The 24302-nt window shown below is 33.0% G+C and overlaps 4 protein-coding genes across 6 annotated transcripts in view; 1 reads left to right on the top strand and 3 right to left on the bottom strand.

The window, feature by feature from the left end:
• Positions 1-2977: 2977 nt before the first annotated feature.
• LOC140969603 (DNA-directed RNA polymerase V subunit 7-like) lies at positions 2978-5724 on the bottom strand. Its single transcript, XM_073430999.1, has 2 exons — positions 5608-5724; positions 2978-3766 (listed from the first exon to the last, which is right to left on the bottom strand). The coding sequence occupies exon 2, from the start codon at positions 3749-3751 to the stop codon at positions 3221-3223; it is 531 nt and encodes a 176-aa protein (XP_073287100.1). The 5' UTR covers positions 3752-3766; positions 5608-5724; the 3' UTR covers positions 2978-3220.
• Positions 5725-8528: 2804 nt separating this feature from the next.
• Positions 8529-11680, bottom strand: LOC140969643 (uncharacterized). The gene is made up of 6 exons (XM_073431044.1): positions 10996-11680; positions 10103-10268; positions 9705-9881; positions 9511-9594; positions 9167-9248; positions 8529-9094 (listed from the first exon to the last, which is right to left on the bottom strand). Exons 1-6 carry the CDS (start codon positions 11436-11438, stop codon positions 8640-8642), a joined length of 1407 nt encoding a protein of 468 aa, XP_073287145.1. The 5' UTR covers positions 11439-11680; the 3' UTR covers positions 8529-8639.
• A 2166-nt stretch (positions 11681-13846) lies between these two features.
• LOC140969668 (protein WVD2-like 3) lies at positions 13847-17432 on the bottom strand. Of its 3 annotated transcripts, none has more exons than XM_073431091.1 (7): positions 17251-17432; positions 15455-16034; positions 14998-15083; positions 14816-14903; positions 14639-14710; positions 14382-14492; positions 13847-14255 (listed from the first exon to the last, which is right to left on the bottom strand). In XM_073431091.1, the coding sequence occupies exons 2-7, from the start codon at positions 16028-16030 to the stop codon at positions 14070-14072; spliced, it is 1119 nt and encodes a 372-aa protein (XP_073287192.1). In that variant the 5' UTR covers positions 16031-16034; positions 17251-17432; the 3' UTR covers positions 13847-14069. The 3 variants fall into 3 exon arrangements, with proteins under 3 accessions (XP_073287192.1, XP_073287191.1, XP_073287193.1); XM_073431090.1 differs by having other exon boundaries at positions 16783-17397; XM_073431092.1 differs by having other exon boundaries at positions 17160-17392.
• A 3183-nt stretch (positions 17433-20615) lies between these two features.
• The window catches only part of LOC140969609 (cellulose synthase-like protein G3), a 6484-nt gene continuing 2797 nt past the window's right edge, over positions 20616-24302 (top strand). The window contains exons 1-2 of the mRNA XM_073431008.1: positions 20616-21400; positions 21522-21626. Of these exons, the coding sequence (XP_073287109.1) occupies positions 20660-21400; positions 21522-21626 (846 nt within the window). The 5' untranslated portion in view covers positions 20616-20659. The remainder of the gene's footprint in view (positions 21401-21521; positions 21627-24302) is intronic.

The raw sequence follows: 24302 nt of genomic DNA, 5'->3' as shown, positions 1-24302 counted from the left end.
GAAAAAATTTGGTTGCATGGATGATGTCTATGAGAATGATGAGAATGTTAGGAGAGTGATTGAGAAAGGGTCTATAATTTTATGTTGAGGAAGGGCTGATGACGAATACAAAAGGTGGACTTTCCAAAGATTATCCTTTTGGGGATAAAAACATGGTTAAAAGTGGTAATGGGGAGGTAAGATTTCCATAGGAGAAAAATATAGTGAATGATCAGAAACCGAGTCTGGATAGCTGGAAGAGCAGGAGCTTGGCAGAATTAACACTTCCTGAGTCGGAGCCCGGGAGGTTGAAGAATTAAGCTCTTCGAATAAAAAAAAAACACAAGGATTGGCGGTGCAGGTCAATTGAACTCCAAAAGCACCAGGTACCTTTTGCTCTTTTGTACTTTTTATGTACAGCTCGAAAAAGATAACTTACGCTTCAGCTTATACTATTCATTTGCAGGCCCTCACAAACCATATATCGACGGTGCAAACACGAGTAAACCAGTTGATCTGGTACATCTTTTCTTATTATTTTCTTTGTCGGCTGATGCTACTGTCGAGTGTATTAATTTTTTTTTAACCTCGTTTATGCCTTTCCTTTGGGAAACGTTAATAGAATCATTATCTTGCAATTATAGGAACAAATGGCCACTGTGAAAGACAAGGGAGACGAAGAACTGTACAATAAACTCGACTCTGCTTACTCTACAGAAAATGAGGACAGTGAGGTATGCGGTTAACATCATTTCCATTACAAAACTACGAAAAGATGTAAAAACTTTTGCTCTAAAAAAACTACTCTCTGATTCCTTTTCCTTCTCTTTAATCCTTTTAATCAGGTGGAAGGAGATGACACTCACCTCGGCATCTAGGATAGCGAGAATGATGTCTTAGATGAAACTATTGATCCCAACGCCAATGCGGCGGAAACAAATTTCCCATATGATTTCCAGGAGGATTCTGAAACAGAATTCGAAGAGATGCATGGACAGAAAAGCATCAGTAACACTTAGGAGAAGTGAAAATCTGATAACATTGTCAAATGGTCGAGATTAAGTGCACAGAGAATTATGTCATAAACATTAGCGAAGCTAGTTTTTAGAATTTACTTGATTTCCGTATTGTCTACATTATGGTTTTGAGTAGCAGATGCAGTTCGGTCATTATTGTACAGAACTTGAAAACGTTCTTGCATACCAAACATAGATATCGACAAAGAAAACATTCCTAAACTTCTCATGATGTGAACAAGTTGTTAGTGTTTATATGGTATCTCAAGCGAAGCTACACATAATTTGTGGATACGATTCATGATGGTCAATGGTTATCCATATGTCACTGTATCATTGATCCATTTGTATTAGTTTAAATTATATTTCTCCTCCAAATTTTATCACAAATCAAATTTATCTTTCTATAATTTGTTCGATTGATTTATTTTTCTGTTTAATATTTGTCAATGATTTTCTAGAAATAGTTTTTTACAGCAATTTTTTAAGACAAGCATGTGAAATCTAGAGAAAATAATAATTATTCAATAAATGAGGGATCATATAATAAATAATTTACTTGAAATGTAAAATATAATGTGTGTTATTGTTAGATGTGTATAATATATACACTTGGACTATCCTCATTTGAACTAGCTTTTGAGATTAATTCAAGTTCAAGTTTCAATTTTAATAGGTACCTGATAGAAACGATTTCCCAAGTATGAATGGCCTCCGAGGTAACCATTTCTCTATTTATGCTTTGAAACTTAATCCTGTCTATGTGCTACATCGAACACACTTACGCACTCTTTCACGTCTAAAAATGAATAACTAAAGCGTGAAGTTTACAAGACATATCGATTGGCTCATGAGGCAGCCCAATACATAACGATGTGTTTGGGCTACGGTGTGTTTGAGCTCTGATCAATGTTAAGCGGTGAAGTATCTATGTAAGGGCTATGGTGGGTTGGAGTCATCTTTAACCTTTGCGTTTTGTGTGTGTATATATATTGGTTTTCCATATAAATAATAGCGAACATATTACATAATCATGTTGAATTAGATTTAATTTGAATATATGTGGTAGGACTTAATGTGAGTATATGTGGTTGGACTTGAAATATATATAAATAATAGTGAATTTATTACTTAATTTTGTATATATGACTATATTTTCTAAAATACTATACCAGTATTAATTGATTCTAACGTAAATGACTCAACGTTTTTTTAAAATGATAGTTTGGTTCAAATATTAATCCAACTATGGATATGTATTATATTATTGTTAAAAAGATACTAAAAATCTCTTAAAAAACTACTAAAAATTTATTTATTTAACTATTTTTTGTGCTTTTAATTAAATAAATACATCGTGATATATTTGATTTATTATTAATATTAATATTGACACATTAAATTGTATGATAATATAATAATATGAAGTTTAATATTGAAATATTTTATGGGTTTTTAACTAAAAATTGAAATTAAAAAGTTTACGATATGTATTTAGTTCACTTCACCCAGATATAAAATCTTGGATCCGTTTTTTATGTTAAGATTATGACATTGTATCTAACTGTAGTCAAGATTAAAAAAAAAAGATTGTTCAAATTTATATATACAACTCTCAAATACTTGATTCGAACAAATAACGTCTGGGATCAAAATATAAAATGAAAATATCATGTTGTAATTGTATTGTAACATTTAAGTAGTGTGTGGTTACATACAACGACAATATGTTAATCTACTAAACTAAAATAATAGATAATTTTGACTCTCGATTCCAACCAAATTCAATAAGGCATATATCTCATCATTGCAGCCAAAAACTTGCTTTAAAAAGCCAGATTATAGCATAAAAATATAAAATAATAGAAAACGTCAAATTTCGATGCATGAACAACTGTACAATTGTGTAATTCGACGGAATTTGAAAAACCATTTGGGATCTTCTTGCAAAGAAAAAATTTCCTCCCTATTTATATCATAATTGAAGGGAGCAATTCCCAATAACATGAAATCCGAAATCCACAAGTGTTTCACAACGCGTTTGCATCATTACCAGAATTGTTGAATTATGTGAAGTATAAAGTCAAACAAGACACTCCGCCATCAACAATCCAAACCAACAGTTCACAGTCGTGACTAAGATCCCGTTGGTCTATCAAAGACGTTAAAACAACCTAGGATTAAGCAATCTACAGAAACACTGGGTTTTTGAACTGGCGACATTTTTAAGAAATGGGTCCTAGGTAGTCACCCTCCAGACTAACAACCGCCTGGAAATCTTTCTCGGCCTCCATATACTTCTGCCCAATCACCACATAACGCACCACCACTCCTTTTTCGATTTTAGACGACTTTTCGTTCATGAAGTAGGGATTTTCTCCGGCAACATATTGGTAGTCGGCCATCTTTTGATGAGAGAGATATATTTTATCGACAGGTCCACTTTTCAAGAAAACACCATGCTTTAAGATCTTGTGGACGGTGCCTTCCAAAATCTCACCTGCGAGCATTTTGAAGGTGATACAGCTAAAATCTACGGGAAAGAGGACATCACCCGAGTGCTGCCTAACCTTTCCCTCCCCGATGCTTGCCACCGTAGTTACCGCAAGGAAATAACCCAGATCTTTTGAGGCCTTCTTGGACGCAAAATCGTCCATGAGGCGAGTGATTATAGCCTTCTGAAGCATCAATCCTTTAGCATCCAGGTTCTCGGCAGGAATCACCACATTCCATGATAATGTTGATTTTAGATACATTTTTGTTGATTCTGCCTGTAATTACAATAGTAACATATGTAAATGTCTTCAGAATCATTCATAAGTTGTAAGTCATCGTTGCAATATTTGAATACAGGTGCATTAAAAAATTACAAGACAATGATATTATTATCAGCAAGTGACATTGAGAAAACTACGCATTGTTCCCTTTTCTTCTTCCACCATAGAATAAGGCATGAGTTCACAGATATTAGTGTAACCAAAGAAGCATGTGGTGTTGACACCATGGGAAAAAAAAACTGAGGAATATATTTCAATTTTTTTAAGGTTTTAAGGTCTCTCCCTCCTCAACATCCTGCCACAGAATACATCAGACAAAATGTCAACTATAATTATGATAATCAAAAGAGTTTACAATATCAAACAATTGCAATATCTTTAAACTCTATCAACTTCTTTTATCCAAAGTTTACTTTTAAAATAAAATCTTACAAATTGAGAGTTCCTGAAACATTTCTAAGATATAAGAGCCGATAAAGCTGGTCAAAATAAGTTTCGCCAAATACCTAAGATATCACCACTTATTTGTCACTCATTTTTAGCAACAAAACGAAGTAAATACACTGGACGAATCGAATTTGTTAAATTATTCCCATGACAGAAGATTGTTACATCATCAAGGAGTGGTAAAATGAGCAACTGAATTTTTAACTAAAGAATATCACTTGAACCATATAGATTAGCTGTTGTTTTTTCTTCCTTTACTGGAAAAGAATGTTGATCAAGTTTCTGAACAACATACCAAATATTTTTTTCCTTAATTTCTCTGTTTTTTGTTCTTGACTTCTTATCTTCTAATAAGAAAATGTTTCTTACAAATTATCGAAAGATTTGTTAGAATACAACAGAACCTCGATTTTTAGTGAAAATGAGATTTTCTGGCGATGCAAAAAAATAAAAAAATATATGACTATCTTTTCTATATTTGATCATCTACGTAAGACAAAATTCGTTTTATTTGCCTAATGTCACAAAAGGAAGAACTCACACTTTTATCTTCTTGATAAAGACTTCTTAGTTATTAATTGGAAATCTAGGTAAAAAAAAAGAGTTATCAGCAACTTTTACTTCTTTCTACAATTAGACCTGTCACCAACAAAAGAAAATTAAGTTCTTATTTACTTGAACTAAAGAATATCTCTTGAATCATAGATTCTCTGCTGTTTTTTCTTCCTTTACTAGAAAAGAACGATCTTGAACATCATACCAAACCACGCTCCAACCGGTGACTTAAGAACTCATCTAGTTATTCCCTTGACAACGTGCAATCAGTAATGTAAATCATAAAACATAGATTGCAAATAGAGCTAGAAATTTTCATTTATTGACATCAAAGGACTAGAAATTTATAAGTAGTTATCAGGACAATCCAACATCCGAACTTTTTGAAACACAAACGAGGAACAGAGAACAAAGGGAAAAGTGAAATGCAGAAACCGAAAGAAGTTCCAAAATCCAAGCGCAAAATAAAGGACTGTGAAATTAATTTGATTTTACGGGGACTCATAAATTTTTTGATTTTTTTCTTTTCTTGTTGGGCCGGAATACAAAACACAACAAATGTAAAATTTTCAGCATTTGCTGCTGCTAACACCCAAAAACGGAGAGAAAAATATGAACGGGCAACACAAAAGGAGAAGAAAAAAGACCCAGCACAGGAAATTACCAAATCACACACAAAAGACACAACCTTCCACCATTCTTCAAGAAATTACGAGGGAGGAAACAATGCTTTAACCAATAGTGAAAATTACACCAGATTAGAGGTTAAATAAAAACATGGTAGCGTTAGAAATAGGAGATTTAAAACCTGGTTGAAGCGAGAAACGCGAAACTTGCTCCACGACAGTCCAGGCTCAGCGAGTAGACCGGCGATTTCTGCGATGTTTTCTCACCAAAGTAAACACCAATTTAGTTTTTTCTATGTGCATGAATTGATCGGGGGCCGGCCCAGGACGTTACCGGGCCAATGGGCCGGTTACCATTAACCCTGCCCATTGACCCGATTCGACAAGCGGAACCGTAACCTGCCGGCTACCAGTCTTTATGTTCAACGAACTGTCACCGTAATTTGAAGCAAATGATTCATGAATTGTATGGTAGTAAAAAAAAAGGTCGTATTTGAATGGATTGATTTGAGTATGAATTTTGATTGTAATTTTATTATTAATAATAAAATAAAATATAAAAATATAAGAGAAGAATTTGAAGTTTATTTTTAAAAAAAACTATAAAAATAAATTTAAAATTCATTAATCCAAATGCAAACAAAAGGGTTATATTTTTTAATCCACAACCCATATGTTTATTTTTTAAAACCAAAACAACAAATGAATTAGGCTACAATATGTTTTTTCCTTAGATATTTTATTTTCCCAAAAATATAAAATTGATAGCAATTATAAAATTTGATGTGATTAATTGATGGATATTTTTAAATTGTTGCAAACGAAGAGCCTAAAAAGTGAGCACTGGAATAAGTAAAAACAAGTAAAAAATAAAATCGACCAATATATAATGATAAGCATCGAGGTTCTTTAAAAGATTAAATAACTCAACCCTATTTATTGTATAGATAGTTTCCAAGTAAACATTTTTCCAACACTCATTCGATGTTTCACTGCACATTGTTACATATCATTTTATTATTTATAAAATAAAAAATAATAAACAGAAAAGTAACTTTATTTAACTTGGAAACATTAGAGACAAATTTCACACAAAACCCCCTCTCATCCAAAATAACACGGTATTTTCATCGAAATATATTTTGTTCTGAAATTTTTTTCGATTGCAAGGACAGAATATTTTTCCATTCAATAAACACTCACCAACACAATAAATAACTCATATATTTTATTGAATATTTTATACAATTATTAAATTTGTTATCATTTAGTCATTCGTTAAAAAGTTTAATACATGGAATAAAATAAATTAAAATAAATATCATATTGTGTAAATATGAAACACGATCCAAAACTTAATTAATTAACAAACGATATAAAAAATTTGAATCTAACAAAGATATAATCAGATTAAAAAGCTGGAATTTCGAGCTTATTACCTCAAGAACGGAATATAATCTTGTCGCTACGGTCCGCAGCAACACAACGATATTCAGAGCTGGAAGCGATATTTATATGCATTTAGCGACGGTTTCAAAAACCGTTGCGATGTAAATTAGCGACGGTTTCTGCAAAACCATCGTTATATAGGTCTAAACATTTTTTGTCGAGAGTTATGTCGTATTGCGTGTTTTTTTTGATAAAAACAATTCGAAGGAGTTCAAGGAAAACATAACTATACATTCAATTTCAATTCTAAAAAAAATACGTAACAAAATTTTAAGATTTATCCAACAGGAATCATCTCCTTAAAAATTAATGTCAAGAATATACTTTTATTTCTCGAAAACACCTTCCAGATTATAATATTCGTGGATCAACTATATCAATTTGCAAACATATTTGAATGTAAGTTTAATAAAATCAGCAAAAAAATTAAATTTTTTAAAGAAAGTATTATGGTGAAAGCGAATCAATTTTATTTTCCAGTGATGGTACAGACTCGTCAATTAACGCACGGTAGTATGTGAAGATGTGTTGTTAGGTGCTCCATTTTCTTTTCCCATTAAGGCCGAACATGTGCTCGATGTAGGACCGAGCGCTTGCCGCTTTACCAAAAGCTATAGCTAGTAGTAATGGTGCAACTCAAATCTTTTAAACCGCACAGCAACTCAAGCACCACGGTTCGATCGTTTTACCAAGCAAGCACAATTATTGCACCCACAATCTCCCTCCCAATAATTGCACTCCTTCCAATCAATGAGAATCGAACCCGTGACCTTGACTCTGATACTAATTGTAGGACCGAGTGCTTCCGCTTTACCAAAAGCTATAGCTAGTAGTAATAGTGTAACTCAAATTTTTTAAATCACACAGCAACTCAAGCATCACGGTTTGATCGCTCTACCAAGCAGAGACAATTATTGCACCCAACAATCTCCCTCCCAATCATTGCACTCCTTGCAATCAATGAGAATCGAACCCGTAACCTTGGCTCTGATACCAATTGTAGGACCGAGCGCTTGCTGCTTTACCAAAAGCTATAGCTAATAGTAATGGTGCAACTCAAATATTTTAAACCGCACAACAACTCAAGCACCACAGTTCGATCGCTTTACCAAGTAAAGACAATTATTGCACCCAACACTCGAGAGATAGCTGTTCATACACTGATATAAGAGGTATGGATTCTCCAGAAGAGACATCAGATGTTGATGTCATTAATATAAAATTTAATGGACCGATATGCATAATTTATTGTATTTAAGGATTCATATTTTAAATGGCCATCCACGATTACTTTTATCTTGTTATAATTATGATGTTTGTAGCTTTTGATTTTAATTGCTAATCCTGATGAAAGCGCTTTGATTCAAATAATATATATTGGGTTTCAATTATTTAAATCCAAAAAATTCCTCGGTGCATGTGGTATGATTTGTAAATAAAGCAATTAATTAGTTGATTATCCTCATCATCTAGCTATAAAAGTTAGTAAAAAAACGTGATACATAATATTTTCTAAAGACGAATCAAAGTAGAAGTTCTAAAAGTCAACCTTTCCGACTTCTTAATATTAGTTTTTGAGTAATTTATTTATTAAATATAAACATCAGACCAAACATTATTTTTTAAAAACAAAAAATGATTACTGACCTAGAAAATAATATTGAAGCGTTCCTTGCTTTATTTGCCCCCAATTTGTGCCAAAATACTATAAATCGAATGGCAATAATTGTATGAATAATAAGAAGAAGAAAAAATCATTATATTTATCTACACATACAACATTGTACATATCACCTACAGTTCTTCCTTCTAGCAATTCTATGCCCTGCCCCAATCAAAAAAGCTCTTCCTATTAGTCCCATTCGAAGCCCACAAACAACAGCAACAGTCCCACCAATTGCAAACCATCTCCAATCGATTCCCCCACAATCTTTATGTCTCTCACATCCTACAGCTTTAATTTTCTCTTCGTTTTGACCAGAAAATCGCCCCTCTGAATCGTTTTCCATTCCTTCGTATGCAAGTTTGGTAGTGATTCCTGCCATACGAGCGAACCTGGTTGGCGATAGCTCGGAACTTCTAGAGTTTTGATACGCTCGAAAGCCAGCATGTAGTTTCTTGACGGTTCCCCACATCCCATGACGCACGCCAAATTTGGCCACGTCTTTTGGGATTCCCATTTCTTCGTAGTGAAGATATATGACCTCACATGCGGAAAAATGGCCATCTCCTTTAAGGGATGGTGCTGCATAGTTGTGGATATGTAAGTATTCATGAACTTTCTTCAAGAGTAAATGTGTTGATAAAACAAACTTACCGGGTCTGATAACCCAGCTTGCAAAGCAAAGATCAACACGTCTAGGTTTGTCACTCCTTGGCAATGTTGAAGAGGGCACTTGCTGCATTCGACATCTATGTAGATTAATTTTCATATTTATGTACAAAAAATACAGGTGCTGATGGTACACCTCAAACTTTTTTAGCCCATACGACAGAACACTCGCTACGCTTGGATTTCTATGCAGCATTGACAGACACGCAAACCAGTAAGAATATATTTGTTGGTTCTCAACAAGTAGAAACATAGTGAGAATAGCAAATGCAAGGTCAGAGGAACATGTAACTACTTGCAATAATAGATCTTGATCACATACACCATACCTTTGTCACACAATAATAAGTTCTTCCAGCTTCCCATATTCTTCTACCAAATATATACTCCCGGTCGCTGCAGAAGAAAGGAAACTGTGTATGCAGGAGTAATCAAACATCAATATGTCAAAAACTTAGGTAAAAACCCAAATAAATTAGTGAGGACTTTAATTATGCAGTTGTGGACTGTCTGTCTTACGGACCTTCTTAATCCAGTGAACAATCATCATCCCCGTATGAGGGCATTCTTCCAAAATTTTGAAGTATGAAAGCATAGGATCCCATTTGGACCGAAACTCATCATCCCAAAAAAAATCTCTGACCAGCTCCATGGTTGCATCTTCAAAAACGGTTTTGCTGCGGTACACTATAGGACCCGTCTACGAACAAAATATTCCATAAAAATCAATCTAGCATCATGGTGAAGATGTCGAGAAAATAAATTACTGTCTAGGTGGAGAAAATGGAATATTCTCTCCACATATGCATAAAATTAAGACATGGGAGTCTTCAATCATCACATGACAGTAACTACTAATCCCTTCATGGTTTTTTTCTAAAAGCATGAGGAGGAAATTTCCGTGATGATTCATAGTCTTACGTCTGGTTCATGGCGCCAAGCTTGGTATGAGAAGTTAGACGTGGAGCGCTCCATAATGATTTGCCATGCCATTTCCCCATCTTTCCAGTCAAGCAGATGTAACAAGTGTCGAAGATCCTTTTCTGTGATACCACTTGGTCCCCCATCTGGAGTACAAGTGGCAGGCCTACATAATCAATGATCAGGTCTTGTATGAAATTAAATCTAGCGAGTCTAATAAATAGAGCAATTCAAAGTTTTTTTCACCAGGCATATGTGAAGTGCAACTCTTCGCCACAATCGAATAAAGAGGCCTTTCCAGGCTGATACAGCCTTGTCAAACCAATATCACCGCATTTTTTCCCATAAAAAGGTTCACACACAGACACAGCCACGTCATAGCATGACCAAAACAGTGGAAGAGAAGCTACCGTTCTACAGTTTTCTGGGAAAAAAACTAGTTAGACGCTTGCACTGTTTGTGGGTTCAGGCCTCTGACATGCAACATCGGTCTATGTTAGAGCATAAATTCAGCACAACAAGCTATATTTCAGCCTAGGTTTGGCATAATCTTATCGTAACTTTATTTTTCGACATACTGATCCAAGCATCAGAAAATTTTAAAAAAAAAATCTCTGTTAGCGTTTTATAACCCAAAAAGGTAATGTGAAAAATAAAAGGTCAGATTCATTTAACACCGTCACCATCCACCAATAAACATAATTACGACTGCAATGAACAATGCATCGAAATTGATTAATTTTTACATTGGGTTTAAAACGCTGAACAAAAGAATTGCATAAAAAATTTCACATTTCATCGTATATAAGCTTCATTTCACAAGCGCAGTAAAATTCTGGGATTCGTACTTCGTCGTATGATCATCAAATAATTAAGAGAAATGAAAAACCAACTTGATATCACAACGGCAGGAATAAACCAAATCATTCGACTCCTCAGCCACAGCACTGGCAGCCGTCATTCCCGGAGCCAAATTTGTGATTGAATCATCCAATTCCTCACCCGACTCCTCACCTTCCTTCCGACTCCTGCTACGGAAACTAAACCACAGCTGGCGACAAACCGAAAACGCTGACAGCGCCGTAAACGCAAACCAAAACCTTCGAGCTCCGAAAGCCATAGAAGCGGTGTAAATGAACCGAAACTTGGACCGGAATCCCAAAAAAAGAAGACTGGTCCATCTTGGCCTCCACGACCAACCGATCAGCAAACCCACCATCACCGCCCCCCAAATCGGCACCGCACAAACTAATAAGTCAACTAATGTCTCCATCATCAACCGGTTATTGAAGAAATTCCACACAACATTATCTAAATCAATCCATCTCCCCTCCATTTCTACCTTTTATGCGGGAAAAGTGCAAACGGAGATAAAATGTCGCAACGAGATACTACTATTTTCAAATCGAGTAGCAGCGGCAGGGATTGGATTTGGTCTTTTCTAGAGAACGAAATAGAGGAATATGTTAGGAAAGATGCCTCGTTTATTCAGAAGGATAAACAGCAGTTCGGTTTCATATCAAATTCTTGGATAGAACCCGAGAGGATGGTGAGTTGGCAAGTTCTCGATTTTCCACTTTCCTAGTCGAACAATGAATCGTGATGGCACGCGCATGGGAGAGACGATATTTATTGTTCGAAGAAACTACTTCAAACGCGATCGAGAGCGTGGGATATACATTGCAAATCGGATAAAATTTTGGATTTACTCCAAAACGGCAGAGATGCAATATATCTCCATTTGGATAAAATGGTGCGCATTTCACATTACTTTCCTGCAATTTATTTACCCTTAAATAATAATTCATTATTTTTTAATACAATAGCATCCAACTTAAATATTTAAAAATAACATATCACTCGATTTTACATAGATTTGCCAAGGAACGCACAAAATCCTATTGTGGACTTCTGCGTGTCCAAACGCGTTCCCCCATCAGCGTCGGAAAATAAATCAAGCTGCCTGCTATCTTTCCACTTAATGAGTACAAAATCCAGGATTTGACTATGTTGTTGCATCGATTCCACGCAGCAAACAACAACAAATCATCATATCAAAGAGTCGAGCAATAGTGTCATCAACAAAGCTCAATTTGTTCTTCGCAATCAGCGCCATGGACATAGCTCTGCTCCAGGCGTTGAAATTGGGACCAGCGAGCAAATGAGACACAAGAATTAACCCAGGGTGGAGAGAGATAGTATGGGCTACTCGAATCCTCCTTCAACGCTCAATTTGAGCTCCCTTCGCCATGGAAGATTGTGAGAAGAAGAATAGAGCACTAACTCTCTGACACCACTTTAGGAAAAAGAGAACTCCAATGAAGAATAAAGTGGCAGTTTACAATTTCAAGAAAGAATGGAAAATATCACACCGTCACAGAGGAGTTTTGACCTTATATTTATCTCTAATAAAGATGTAGTGTATAACCGAGTTTTATTATAATTGTTGCATTTGTTCATTAGTTATATGATCATTCAAAAATACTGATGAGACTCTTTCGTCAAATGTTTAACTCAAATTTTATATTAATTAAAGTTAAAAATAATTATGTTATCTGTATATTTCAATTTATTTTTCACATATTATTAATCTTTCGTTATTTTAAACAACAAGTTATACGTACATTAATAGTAAATTGAAAATTGTTTCAAACAAACATGCAGGCCTCTTTTTTTTAACATGATTAAAAAATCTCTTTTTTTTTATCTTTTGATATCTCCGGGTACACAAATTTTTACAAATTGAGTAAGAAAAAAGAAAGTATTCAAAATTATAAAATATACAGAAAACAAACAAAAAGAGAAGAAAAACGAGATTAATAACAAAAGAAAGGAGAAAACACGAATGTAATAGTCAAAACAAACTAATTTAATAATGTTGCCGCAAATGTTCAAGATTAATTAATTGTGTGATATGATTTAATTAACATTATATCCATATTGAAGTTCGTTCTCTAAATTGTTTACATCTACCAGGTCATATGAGTGAACTTGGGAATTTTTGTAATTGGATTCAATAAATTTATATATATGATCCCCGAATTCTAACCTCGATCAGATATGCATGTCTGACCACATAAAAGATGAAATCTATCTTTATGGTTTGTTCTTTTCATAGACTTTAGCCGTTCCTTTTCACATTCATTTCATCCTTAATTTCAACGAATTTAGTGAAAAACAAAGAAACATATATATAAATTTATTAAATCCAATTACATGTAATGCAACCCAATATAACAAACTTTCATCGAATAAACAAATGAAAGGAAGAAACAAAAAATGCTCAACAAAAAAATTTGACTTTAATTTTATAATATTTGGGAATTTTGTTACTATCCATTTAATTATCATGAATAAATTCAAATATTAATTATTAAAAGAAAATATTCACAATAATATCTTTAATCATCAAGATTCAAATAATGTATGTTTAGAATTTGCTACATTTTTTACAAATGGATATGAAACATTGACTTTCATATAGAAATATACTGGACTAACAATGATCATTAATTTAACATTTCTTAAAGCTGCTTTGTCCATGTCTCTGTATTCAATTTGAAGCTTAAAAAAATCCATTCAAACACTGTCTACGACGTAAATTTGAAGACCAACAAAAAAAACTAGGAGATGGAATCTTTAGACAAGAAAACTGAAGAAAGGAAAGAACAAATATCATAGGTAAGATGACAGATAGCGCCTTAACAACAACAGGAATATGATTTGCAGACACTTGTGAGTATATATATAACACAAATCTAAGTAAATTAAATCAACTTTTTACAATTTAAAATGGAATTTTTCAATTCATGAGTAGGTCCAAACAAAGCAGTAACCAGTCACAACTTACAAGGCTCAAAGACTCGAGAATATTAGGCCTCAACAAGTTAACCATGTTCCACCATTAATTAGATAACCCACAATGGCTCGGTGTCGAGCAGCAATTTCGACATGTTTATTCTTTAATTTAGCATGAAGGAGTACGATTCTGGATATTAACCCCAAATTTTCTGTTTGTGGAAGTCTTAGGAGGACTATTTCTGCAAGTGGTGAAACCGTGATGGGCTTCTTGAGTTCCCTTTTCTGAACATTTTGCATCACGGCTGCCCTTCCTTCGGCCCAACTTGGGTGATTTTGCACGAGTTGGAGGTGGCTGATTTTTCAAATAGGAAAATCAACGAGTCAATATTTGTTTCTCCCCTAAAACATTGAATGGCTCACAAGTCGGATATGGAAGGCACATGACACAATTTTTTAAGATGAGTTAAAACTGCAGTACCTTTTTCAACTCAACCTTGGGTGGCGGTCCCTCGTTGTAGAAACTAGGCATAGGGGTTGCCTTGAATAACAAACTCTTTCTTAGTTGCTTAATCGCAGCATCCTTTTCTTCCTACACGTTTGAAGAAGAGATATAACTAAAGAGATGCAGCTTAGAAAAGAGCAGAAAGCACTTTTAATAACATTAGCAAAAGTGGAGGAGGATTTGAACTACAAACTAATAGCAGTGGACAACATCTCATCAGAGAGTAAAATCACCTTAGTCCTAGCCTCACATTGAGTTTTCTCAGCCTCAAGTGCTTGATGTTTCTCCTCCAATTTTGAGTAGAACTAAATATACAAGCGTAGTTAAAAAAATGTCACAATCATGCATTCTAGTTTGGCTTTCATATGTACAACGATTAATCATATAGAAATAAATCGATAGAAACAAACCTCCTTCCTTCTCTCAGCGCGTTCACTGCTCTTAAACACAGGTGCTGAGGCAACAATTGTCCTTAACTTTCTTGCAGATGCCGTTGTTCTTTGAATATGGAAAATTAGATGAAAGTGTCACGTTATAAGAAAGAACCTTAAACAGGGAAAGATACTGAATCAGTCTTTGTGGGGTTGGGTACCGTGAGGCAACAGAACACTTATCTTCGTCCGGTTGTTTCTTGTTATCAGGTAGCAGAGGCTTCCTTGGTACAACATGCAAGCTTGTCTGTAACAGATAGAGAATGCATAACAAATGATATTGACATCCCACTGGCCGTAGAAACTAAAAGTCTCAATTTCTCTAGTCAAAACCACTAATTTGATTTCTCTCTATTATACTAGCATTCTCATGCAAAATATTTAAATTTATAGAGGCTTTGATAGAAACCACAAACCACAAAGTCATGCAAAATCGACAAAACCACGAAAGTGAAACATTCTGTCTCACCAGTTCTTTTTTGAAGAAAAAAAAGAACAAAAAGAAGACTGAAGACCGCAGGTGTACAAGTTCAGATAATGAAAAGGAATTGACTATTATTCTTCAAAAAGACTATAAATACAAACTTAAATATCTAAAAATCGGTTCAAGAAATTTACTAGATTGTGCTTTGCAGAAGTGGGATGTTCGGAAGCACGAATTGGAGATAATTTATCTCCAGAAGTGATATTGTCAAGATCAAATCCATACGAAAGAGTTCCACCTGAAGCACGCTTTTCAGTTGCCAAAGCAAAGGGATTTGGAACTGTGCATTTAGTTTTACAGCTTCCGCCAGCAGATTTGGTAACCTTTTTTCCACAGATCAGTGTCTCCTCATAGCAATCTGCCACCTTTTGACCTTCTGATAATGTGCACTCCTCAAACATGTTAAAATCGCTTGGCAAATTCGGCTCGTGTTGGTCAACTTGACAAAGTTTAGAATTTTCAACCAACTTTTCAGCATTGCATTCCTTCACTTCGTATTCCTTTATTTTAGTGGAGTCGTCCAACACATCATCAAGCTGCGGACCCACATTATTTAGCTCATACTGCTGAACCAGATCAACTTGACCAGCACTCACTGTGTCAACGTTGACACCATTTGTGCAATATGAATCATAGGAGACACCATTTGAGTATATAATAACACCATCTGGCTCCTTGTCAATATGAACGTCACTACCTTCAAGCCCCATAACTCTGAGATAATAGGAAAGATATCATCGTGATGTGATAATGTCATTCAAGATTAAGTACTTATATTTGCCTATTTCAACATAGTGCATGAAAACATGGCATTACACAACTTGAAAAATATTATGCACTATTAAGAACAAAATTACCCAAAATCAATATATTAAGAACAAAATTACCCAAAATCATTGGCTAAGAACCTGCGTCATCGATCATTCATTCTATCCATCTATTGCACATGCTTAAATTCATAAAAGTAAGAGATCTTTATTCTTCTTACTCAATTTAATTTTCTTTATGCAGTCTGGACAAACGCGCTTGATGGAAAGGCTGGTTTCTTAAAATGAAATAAGAGCATGCTGAAAAAGTTGCAATCATTAATATTTTAGGCACCCCATGATGGAACTTAAGAAATCTAGATCATATTCTAACAAATTGTATCATGCTGCTTCACGACAGCAAAGAAAAATCGAGACACGAAATTTATGGTAACAAAATTTACTCATGCTAACATATGTTTTCCCTTGATATACTAACGTAATCATATGCGAGTTGCACAAACCAAACACGTGATCATTCTTTAAAAATCAAACTTTTATGGTTATTCACACACAAAGTATGGAAAAGTCTCACAAAAGCAAAATGTGATCATTTCAAGCTCGAATGATGAAAAATCTTCTCCAAATATTGATAAATATTCACCAATTATCTTTTTTCTTTAAACTCTGAAGGTAACTAAAACACAGAAACTCACCTTATTCTGAATCCAGTCAAATTCATCAAAGAAGTGAACTTCAACGGCAGATTTTTTTCAGTACGAAGTAACAAGAAAACGTACAACTTTCAATGCACAAACTAATTGATGATAGGATTCACTGAATTATACGAACTCTAGCAAATAGCAATTTCATGCTTTTGAGTTGCTGAACACTCTAAAACTTATCCCTAATCAAGCACAAAAAGATATTTCACCACGATTAGATAAATCAACTCCAAAATTCAGCCAAAACACGAAAGAAAAAAAAAACAAACAGCAGGATACAAATGCAGCTTTATTTTGAACAAAGAAAAAAAAACATAAAGAATGGATATTCTTGCTCCAAACTCAGAAACGAAAATACCGGAATGAACCTAGTTCGACCAGCGTATAAATGGATGCGCAAACAAACACATGTTTACATATACAGAACACAGATATCGAAAATGAGCCAATTTTTCTCACAGAAAAACGTGATGTTGATCTTCCGACTTCAATTGTTTTCCGGGTTATCCTTGTCGAGAGGATTTCTCAATCTCCCAATTGTGTTTTATTACAGTGTGTTCAGGGTTCTGTCTTCCTTCTGTTCATATAGTTTATAGAGGGGGTGGGAGGAATAAAATAACGGCGTTAGTTGACGGCTGCTGTAAATTTTGAATATTTGCAAAAAGATATGTGAGGGTTGTGTAAACAAGAGTTGTCCCAATATGTTGGATGTGGAATTACTACTTTAGCCTTTGGATTGGAGCCAAAAGATTTTGAATAAAATCTCAATTTATATATTTCCTCTATCTCTTAAATATGTCTCATGTGAGACGGTCTCACGAATCTTTATATGTGAGACAGGTCAATCTTACCGATATTCACAATAAAAAATAATACTCTTAGCTTAAAAGTAATACTTTTTCATGGATGACCTAAATAAGATATTCGTCTCACAAAATACGACCCGTGAGACCGTCTCACACAAATTTTTACCCTATTTTCTTTGGCCTTCAACAACAATATAATCCACTTGCAAAATTCAACACTTGGGATTAAATTGTCAAAACAAAAAAGTTTAAGTTCCACGAATGATGATTAGGGAGACAGCTAATTTTAACCAAAGACCCATGTTTGATTACTATTTGGTAACCCTTTTGATAAAGCCATTATACCACTTAATTAAACCCATCTGTCTTATATCCCACATGCTATGTCTATTGGCATTATTTCTGGTTTATTCCTCTTTAATTAATGTTTCTCGAATTCATATTTTTTGAAACATTTCTAAATTTGAATTTAAGCGTCACATCCCCTCCCCCCTCCCAAGTCTATTTGATTAGGGACCATGCCTTTATTTGGTAGCAATTTTTGTTCGACGTAAGTGAAATCATAGCTAGAGGCCCAACTATTAAAACAAAGGCTATCTGGATTAAATTTAGTTCGTATTGATATGTTCATATTAAGCGGAAAACTCTCAAATTTGTAAATATATTTGTATCAGTTTCCACCTCATTAACTTTTTTGAATCAGCAAATATAGCAATCCCAGCAATAGTTAGGCTTATGTTTCTAGGTTTAAATGGGCCCCTGAAACCAAATTAAAGGGTGCAAAAAGCTAAATTAGTTCAACTCCAGATGATTAATTGTGATGTAATTTTGTCATGCTTTGTTCTCTTGCAACCCATGAAGTGGACGTATGACATTTTGTGAAAATGATTATGTTTTTCTTTATCATGTTAGATGTATTTGGATCAAGAGTAGGTATTTCGAAGATCTCACGGATTTATATCTTAAAGATGAGTTGATATGATTTATATATTGAGTGAAAAATATTACTTTCTCACGAGTCTGGTTAGATAGAACATGAGTTTTGTATTGGATCAAATGACAAATTCTTGGATAATAATTAAATAATGAAAGGGATTTTTTATTTTCGAATTAGGTGCCAATAATTGAAATCGAGTGATCACTAGCTGGAAATTTGTTATGATCGATATAGTTATTTTTTTTACAACTCAACACAAGTTTTCATAAAAAAAAAATTCCATCAATGGAGAAAGAATGATTAAAGGGTATTGTTTAACTACGGGTTTATGTTTAAAAAAACGGATCTTGATAAATCAATTGACCAACTTCTCGGATATATTACGTAGCCACAATTTCACTTTTTCTTTTCTTTTGACAAAGAAGCGATTGGATATCAATAAATATGACAAAAAACATATAATTAGATACAGTGATTATATATTAAGAAAGTTAGTTTTTTTAAAAAAATAAAATAAAAAAAGTTATCAATTATCAAGTAGGAAAATATTTAAATTAAATGTTTATGGGTCGGTAAACACATGTTGATTTTAAGGCCCAATTGATAATATCAGGCTATACGGCTAACATTGTATTTTTTATGTCCCGATTTATACATTCTAAAAGTAATTGACATATTGGAATACGACAATACAACTCAACACTTCGAACTCAAAACATTATCTTGCAACAACTATGCAAAAAATTTATTTTCAATGTTAAAATTCTATTTATTTCTAGTTGTTCATTGCAATAGTTTCATTCCTAAGTTTTTCAGTTTAGTTCTTCCAATATTTTGTTTAGTTTTTCATTCAAATTTCCACCAATTCTCATTGTGTTTTTATGCGCATTTTAGATGCCTCGTGATTGTGTAAATACAATGATCATGGTAGAAATTTTATCTTTTCCAGTTAAATCATTCGTTTTAGCGGTTTTCTTAGAAAATTAGAACTAATAATCAAAGTTTGAAATTCATTTTCGTTTGATTTGTAAAAGCTAGATTTTTCACGTTTTTATATAAATGGGTACACTTGCAGCTCTCGCACACCCATATTCCAGAAATTTTGTGAAAACACTTTCATTTACAAAAGAAATTGTATAAACTTAGAACGAACTTACAAATCACAAGGAATGAAATTTTTTACCAGTTATTCGATAATATTCTATGGACACAATCTTAATTGATTTTTTTATTATTAATATATTTATTGTTTAATTAGAGCTATGTTATATATACTTCAAAATTGAAGCATACATTCCACTTAACGTAGTATTCAACACGAACTACCCGAACCTTTAATTAGTTCGCAAGGGTCTGAACAAATAATGTATCACGTTAAGGTAATAAAATTCTTTTCTAATTATTAAAGTATTATACATCGTTTGATCCGATAAATCAAACCTCAAAATACTTCGATCCTTGTAATTTATCTACTTAAATAAGTCAAGTTAGTGAAATTTTTTGTCTTAGCTCACCATTAACAAAGTACCAGTACCCCTCGACACACCATGAATGCATGCGTATCAAAAAAATTTGTTATCAAATAATGTTTACTTTTTGTGAAAGAGTGGGTCTCTTGTGAAACGATCTCACGAATCTTTATCTGTGAGACAGGTCAACCTTACCGATATTCACAATAAAAAATAATACTCTTAGCATAAAAAGTAATACTTTTTAATGGATGACCCAAATAAGAGATCTGTCTCACAAAATACGACCCGTAAAACCGCCTCACACAAGTTTTTACCATTGTGAGAATAAAAATATTATGTTGATCTCAAAACTTTAAAATATATTATCACCTCGAAAAAAAACTAAAATTATAAATAAAAAAAAAATAAAATTTAACAATCAAGACTGAAATGGGAAAATTAAATTAAACATATAAAACCAAGAATGAAATGTGCGTTGCAATTAAATACGTGTCCATATGTTTATTTATGTCAAGTACTATCCATAATTCCATATCCAATATGCTACATTTTGTCATTATTAGTACAAAAAAAATAGGATTCTTCCGGCCCATCTTACCACACTAATATCTATGGAAAAATAGGGCAGCAAAATAAAGACACAGAATACTTGAATGTTCCTGTTCTTGTTGTCACCTTCCCATCAACACTATATTAAACCAGCAGCGATCCAATCCGTCCCACCAAGAAACTCTGCAATGGCAGCCGCTTCAATTCACGCAAGCTTCAGCCAAGCCTTAACCTCAAGGAATTCAATCATGGCGCCAACTCTTTCTCTCAACACGCGAACAGTCCAGCAGCCACGCACCGCTCTAAGCCGCCTGCACATGGCTTTTCATTTCTTGGCCGTATCAGCTCTACTTTACTACAGAATCTCGAACCTCATGCACGGAAATGTTCCCTTTCTTTCCTGGGCATTAATAACTGTTTCCGAGATTATTTTCGCCTTTATCTGGACGCTAACCCAGGCTTTCCGGTGGTTGCCCGTCGTGAGGACCGTGGCACCGGAGAATCTCCCCTCAGATGAGAAGCTCCCCGGGATAGACGTGTTTATTTGCACAGCGGATCCTAAGAAGGAGCCGGTGGTGGAGGTCATGAACACGGTTTTATCGGCCATGGCGCTTGACTACCCGGTGGAGAAGCTGGCGGTGTATCTGTCCGATGACGGCGGCGCCGCCGTGACGTTGATTGCAATGAAGGAGGCTTGCTTGTTTGCAAGGAGTTGGCTTCCATTTTGTAGGAAATATGGGATCAAAACTCGGTGTCCGGAGGCGTATTTTTCGTCCGCCGGAGATGACGAAAGGGAACTCAACGGCGGTGGTGATGAATTCGAGGCAAACGAGGAAAGAGTACAGGTGGTGTTTCAGCATCAAAGATACCCACACTCAAAAAAATATTTCGTTGAAATTATTATTTTATTAAATCAGAAAATAGAATTACTATATGAAATAATAACTGACTGAATTTATGATGCAGTCAAATTATGAAACTTTCAAAAGAAATGTGGAGAAAGCTGGTGAGATTGATGAATCCGGGGAGGATGATCGGCCACCTCATTTGGAGGTATACACAATACAATTTGTCAATATTCTATTCTAAATACATGAGAGTGTTATATACTATTATACTATTACTACTATAAATATATGACTTTGAATTGTGAATTTACATGTTTGTCTTTATTTTCATTTAATAATAATCATTAATACGTGTTTGTTTGTTTTTCACCTATTAATTATTAATTAATGACATTTAAAATATTTTTGTTTGTTTGTTTTTCATCTATTAATTAATGGAAATCATTAATACATGTTTGTTTGTTTTTCATCTATTAATTATTAATGGAATTTAAAATATTTTTGTCTGTTTGTTTTTCATCTATTATCTATTACTGCTATAAGAGTTTGAATTGTGAATTTGTATGTATGTACTTATTTTCATTTAATAATAATCGTTAATACATGTTTGTTTGTTTTTCATCTATTAATTATTAATAGAATTTAAATTTTTTTTTCATCTATTAATTAATGGAATTTAAAAGAAATTGAAGCCAAAATGAAATTTAGCTTTCATTCTTCGTGATGAAATTTGCACTCCATTTTTTTTAAAAAAAAATATATCTTTATTGAAATTCGGAACAATACTAATAAATATATTTTTTGTTTGCTTTGTTACCCAAGACACGGTATTTATTTCTTATAATTGTGATCTACCGTGCAAAGCTCTATACTAAGCTAATTGTGAACACAATGAAGATTGCACTGATGTGGGTGTCAATGTGCCAAATCGTAAAATCCTATGCTTGACAAACACAAATATTTGTTTGGTACCATAATAAAACACTTCAAAAGAATCAAAATTATTTTAGATTGATTTTATGTATAATAATTATTTTTATATGTATCAAAGGGATAGAAAAAGAGAAATAAAAATGAATTCAAATCGTTTTTATGTAAAAACAAATAAATTTTACATGTACATTTACTTCAAAATGATTATAAGATTTTTAAAGTTTTTTATGTTTTTTTAAATATTTTTCCCTTGAAAAATAATTTTTTTAACAAAATTACATTTATCTTCATTTTTTATGCCATGTCAAATTTTCATCGATAATACTTGTAGAACTTGTAGCTATTTTTTTAGGACATGATTTATGTAAAGAACTTTATAACTTCAAAATATATAATGAGAAATTTAGAAATTATGGCTATTGTAAAATAAGTGTCACAGTGATAGTAAGACTATGGTTCTGATTATGGATAATATTAATAAATATTTTTATATTTAAACAGAATATTGTAACATTATATACTTATTTTCATATAAACAACAAGGCACATCATAGAATATCAGAAAAATCAATGACGATTTACAATACTAACCAAAATGAATAAAAAAATCATCACACTAACAACCTCAATAAGAAAAAAATGATAACTCAAAGTTTAAAAATAATTTATTTAGTATAATAACAAAGAAATTGAAATATATACGAGCAACAAAAAGCATAAACAACTCTCAAATTAAAATATTAACTCATATTATTCATAATTTGTATAAATTTTCCAATATTTTTTTGAAATAAAGAGATGACGTCTTATTAACGTCATTGTTTAATAGATAATCTATTTCTTTTAAAAAAATACACAAAAGAAATATGGTGTCTTAAAATCATCATGTAAAAAATCCTTGAATAAAACCATTAAGAAAAATAGCCGTAAAAATATAATACGAAGTCACATATTTTTTCTTAAATTAAAGAAAAATATTAGACCGTTAACAAAATATATCTGGTAATAACAAAGCATATGTTAAGTTGGGTTATAATTTAAATTTATAATCATGCATACTCATTGAATTAGAACAAAATCGCATGCCAAAAATCTATTGGATGTTATCTTTTTTTAACAATTTATCTATGTTTGTCCTCCACCAAAGAGGTCCTAGATCCACCAATTTTTTTAATCCACCTATTATTTTCACAATAAATGATACTACAAAAATAATATAAAAAAACATTTAAAAACTCGAATTCAAATACCCTCTATCAATATAAATAAAAAATTTTGAATAAAAAATATAATAATGTCGTAAAAATTTTGAATATTGAATTATTGGCAGAAGTCTGGAAATACATTTGTCCTAATAAATAAAAAATAGTATCTCTTAATATTTTGAGACATAAGGTAAAAACGAAAAAACATTTTAGCATTTTTAATATCTTCTAGGTCACTTCAAACTAAGTAATCTAAGCAAATAGAAAACATGCAATATGTGTTTTAGAATTAACAAAATATCTCAATAATAAAAAATTGAAAAAAAACCAATTTTGTGGGATATGTGGTCTTTTTTTCTATTTTCTTTCGGTAAACAAACAAATCACATAAGCTATCCAAACACAACATGATCAATACAAATGACATATAACAATAAACATATTAACGCTAGGTTAAAAAAACTCTTCTCGTTGCAATAACACAAAATGATCAAATGGAGCATATTATTTAGCGATATTTATTTAGCATCACATATAAAAATTTGACTAAATAGCTTAAAAACAGTGTTCGAAATCACTTACATACAAACATTTCTCTCAATCACGTATTTATTGACACATAAAGAGTCTTAAAATATCTCTATTCTAAATGGGAGAAAGAAGTTTTATATGACCTTAATATTTATTAATAATTTATTTTTAGTCCAATCCGACTCATCTCCTTTCATCTTCCCATTATCACTTATCATTGATATGGTATA

This window comes from Primulina huaijiensis, unplaced genomic scaffold, assembly GCF_012295235.1.
Source record: "Primulina huaijiensis isolate GDHJ02 unplaced genomic scaffold, ASM1229523v2 scaffold42415, whole genome shotgun sequence".
In the NCBI taxonomy this organism is placed as follows: Eukaryota; Viridiplantae; Streptophyta; class Magnoliopsida; order Lamiales; family Gesneriaceae; genus Primulina; species Primulina huaijiensis.
This window is presented reverse-complemented; position numbering and strand designations above follow the sequence as displayed.

Excerpts from the sequence above, each read along its gene's own strand:
- LOC140969603 (XM_073430999.1), bottom strand. The coding sequence starts at position 3,751 with ATGTATCTAAAATCAACATTATCATGGAATGTGGTGATTCCTGCCGAG.
- LOC140969643 (XM_073431044.1), bottom strand. The coding sequence starts at position 11,438 with ATGGAGGGGAGATGGATTGATTTAGATAATGTTGTGTGGAATTTCTTC. Across the intron at positions 9,595-9,704 it reads TTGTTCACTGGATTAAGAAG|TTTCCTTTCTTCTGCAGCGA; the intron begins GTCCGTAAGACA and ends CTGCATACACAG. Across the intron at positions 9,095-9,166 it reads AAGCTGGGTTATCAGACCCG|CACCATCCCTTAAAGGAGAT; the intron begins GTAAGTTTGTTT and ends ACAACTATGCAG.
- LOC140969668 (XM_073431090.1), bottom strand. The coding sequence starts at position 16,808 with ATGAATTTGACTGGATTCAGAATAAG. Across the intron at positions 15,084-15,454 it reads CTTCTGCAAAGCACAATCTA|ACAAGCTTGCATGTTGTACC; the intron begins GTAAATTTCTTG and ends TATCTGTTACAG. Across the intron at positions 14,711-14,815 it reads GCGCTGAGAGAAGGAAGGAG|TTCTACTCAAAATTGGAGGA; the intron begins GTTTGTTTCTAT and ends TTGTATATTTAG.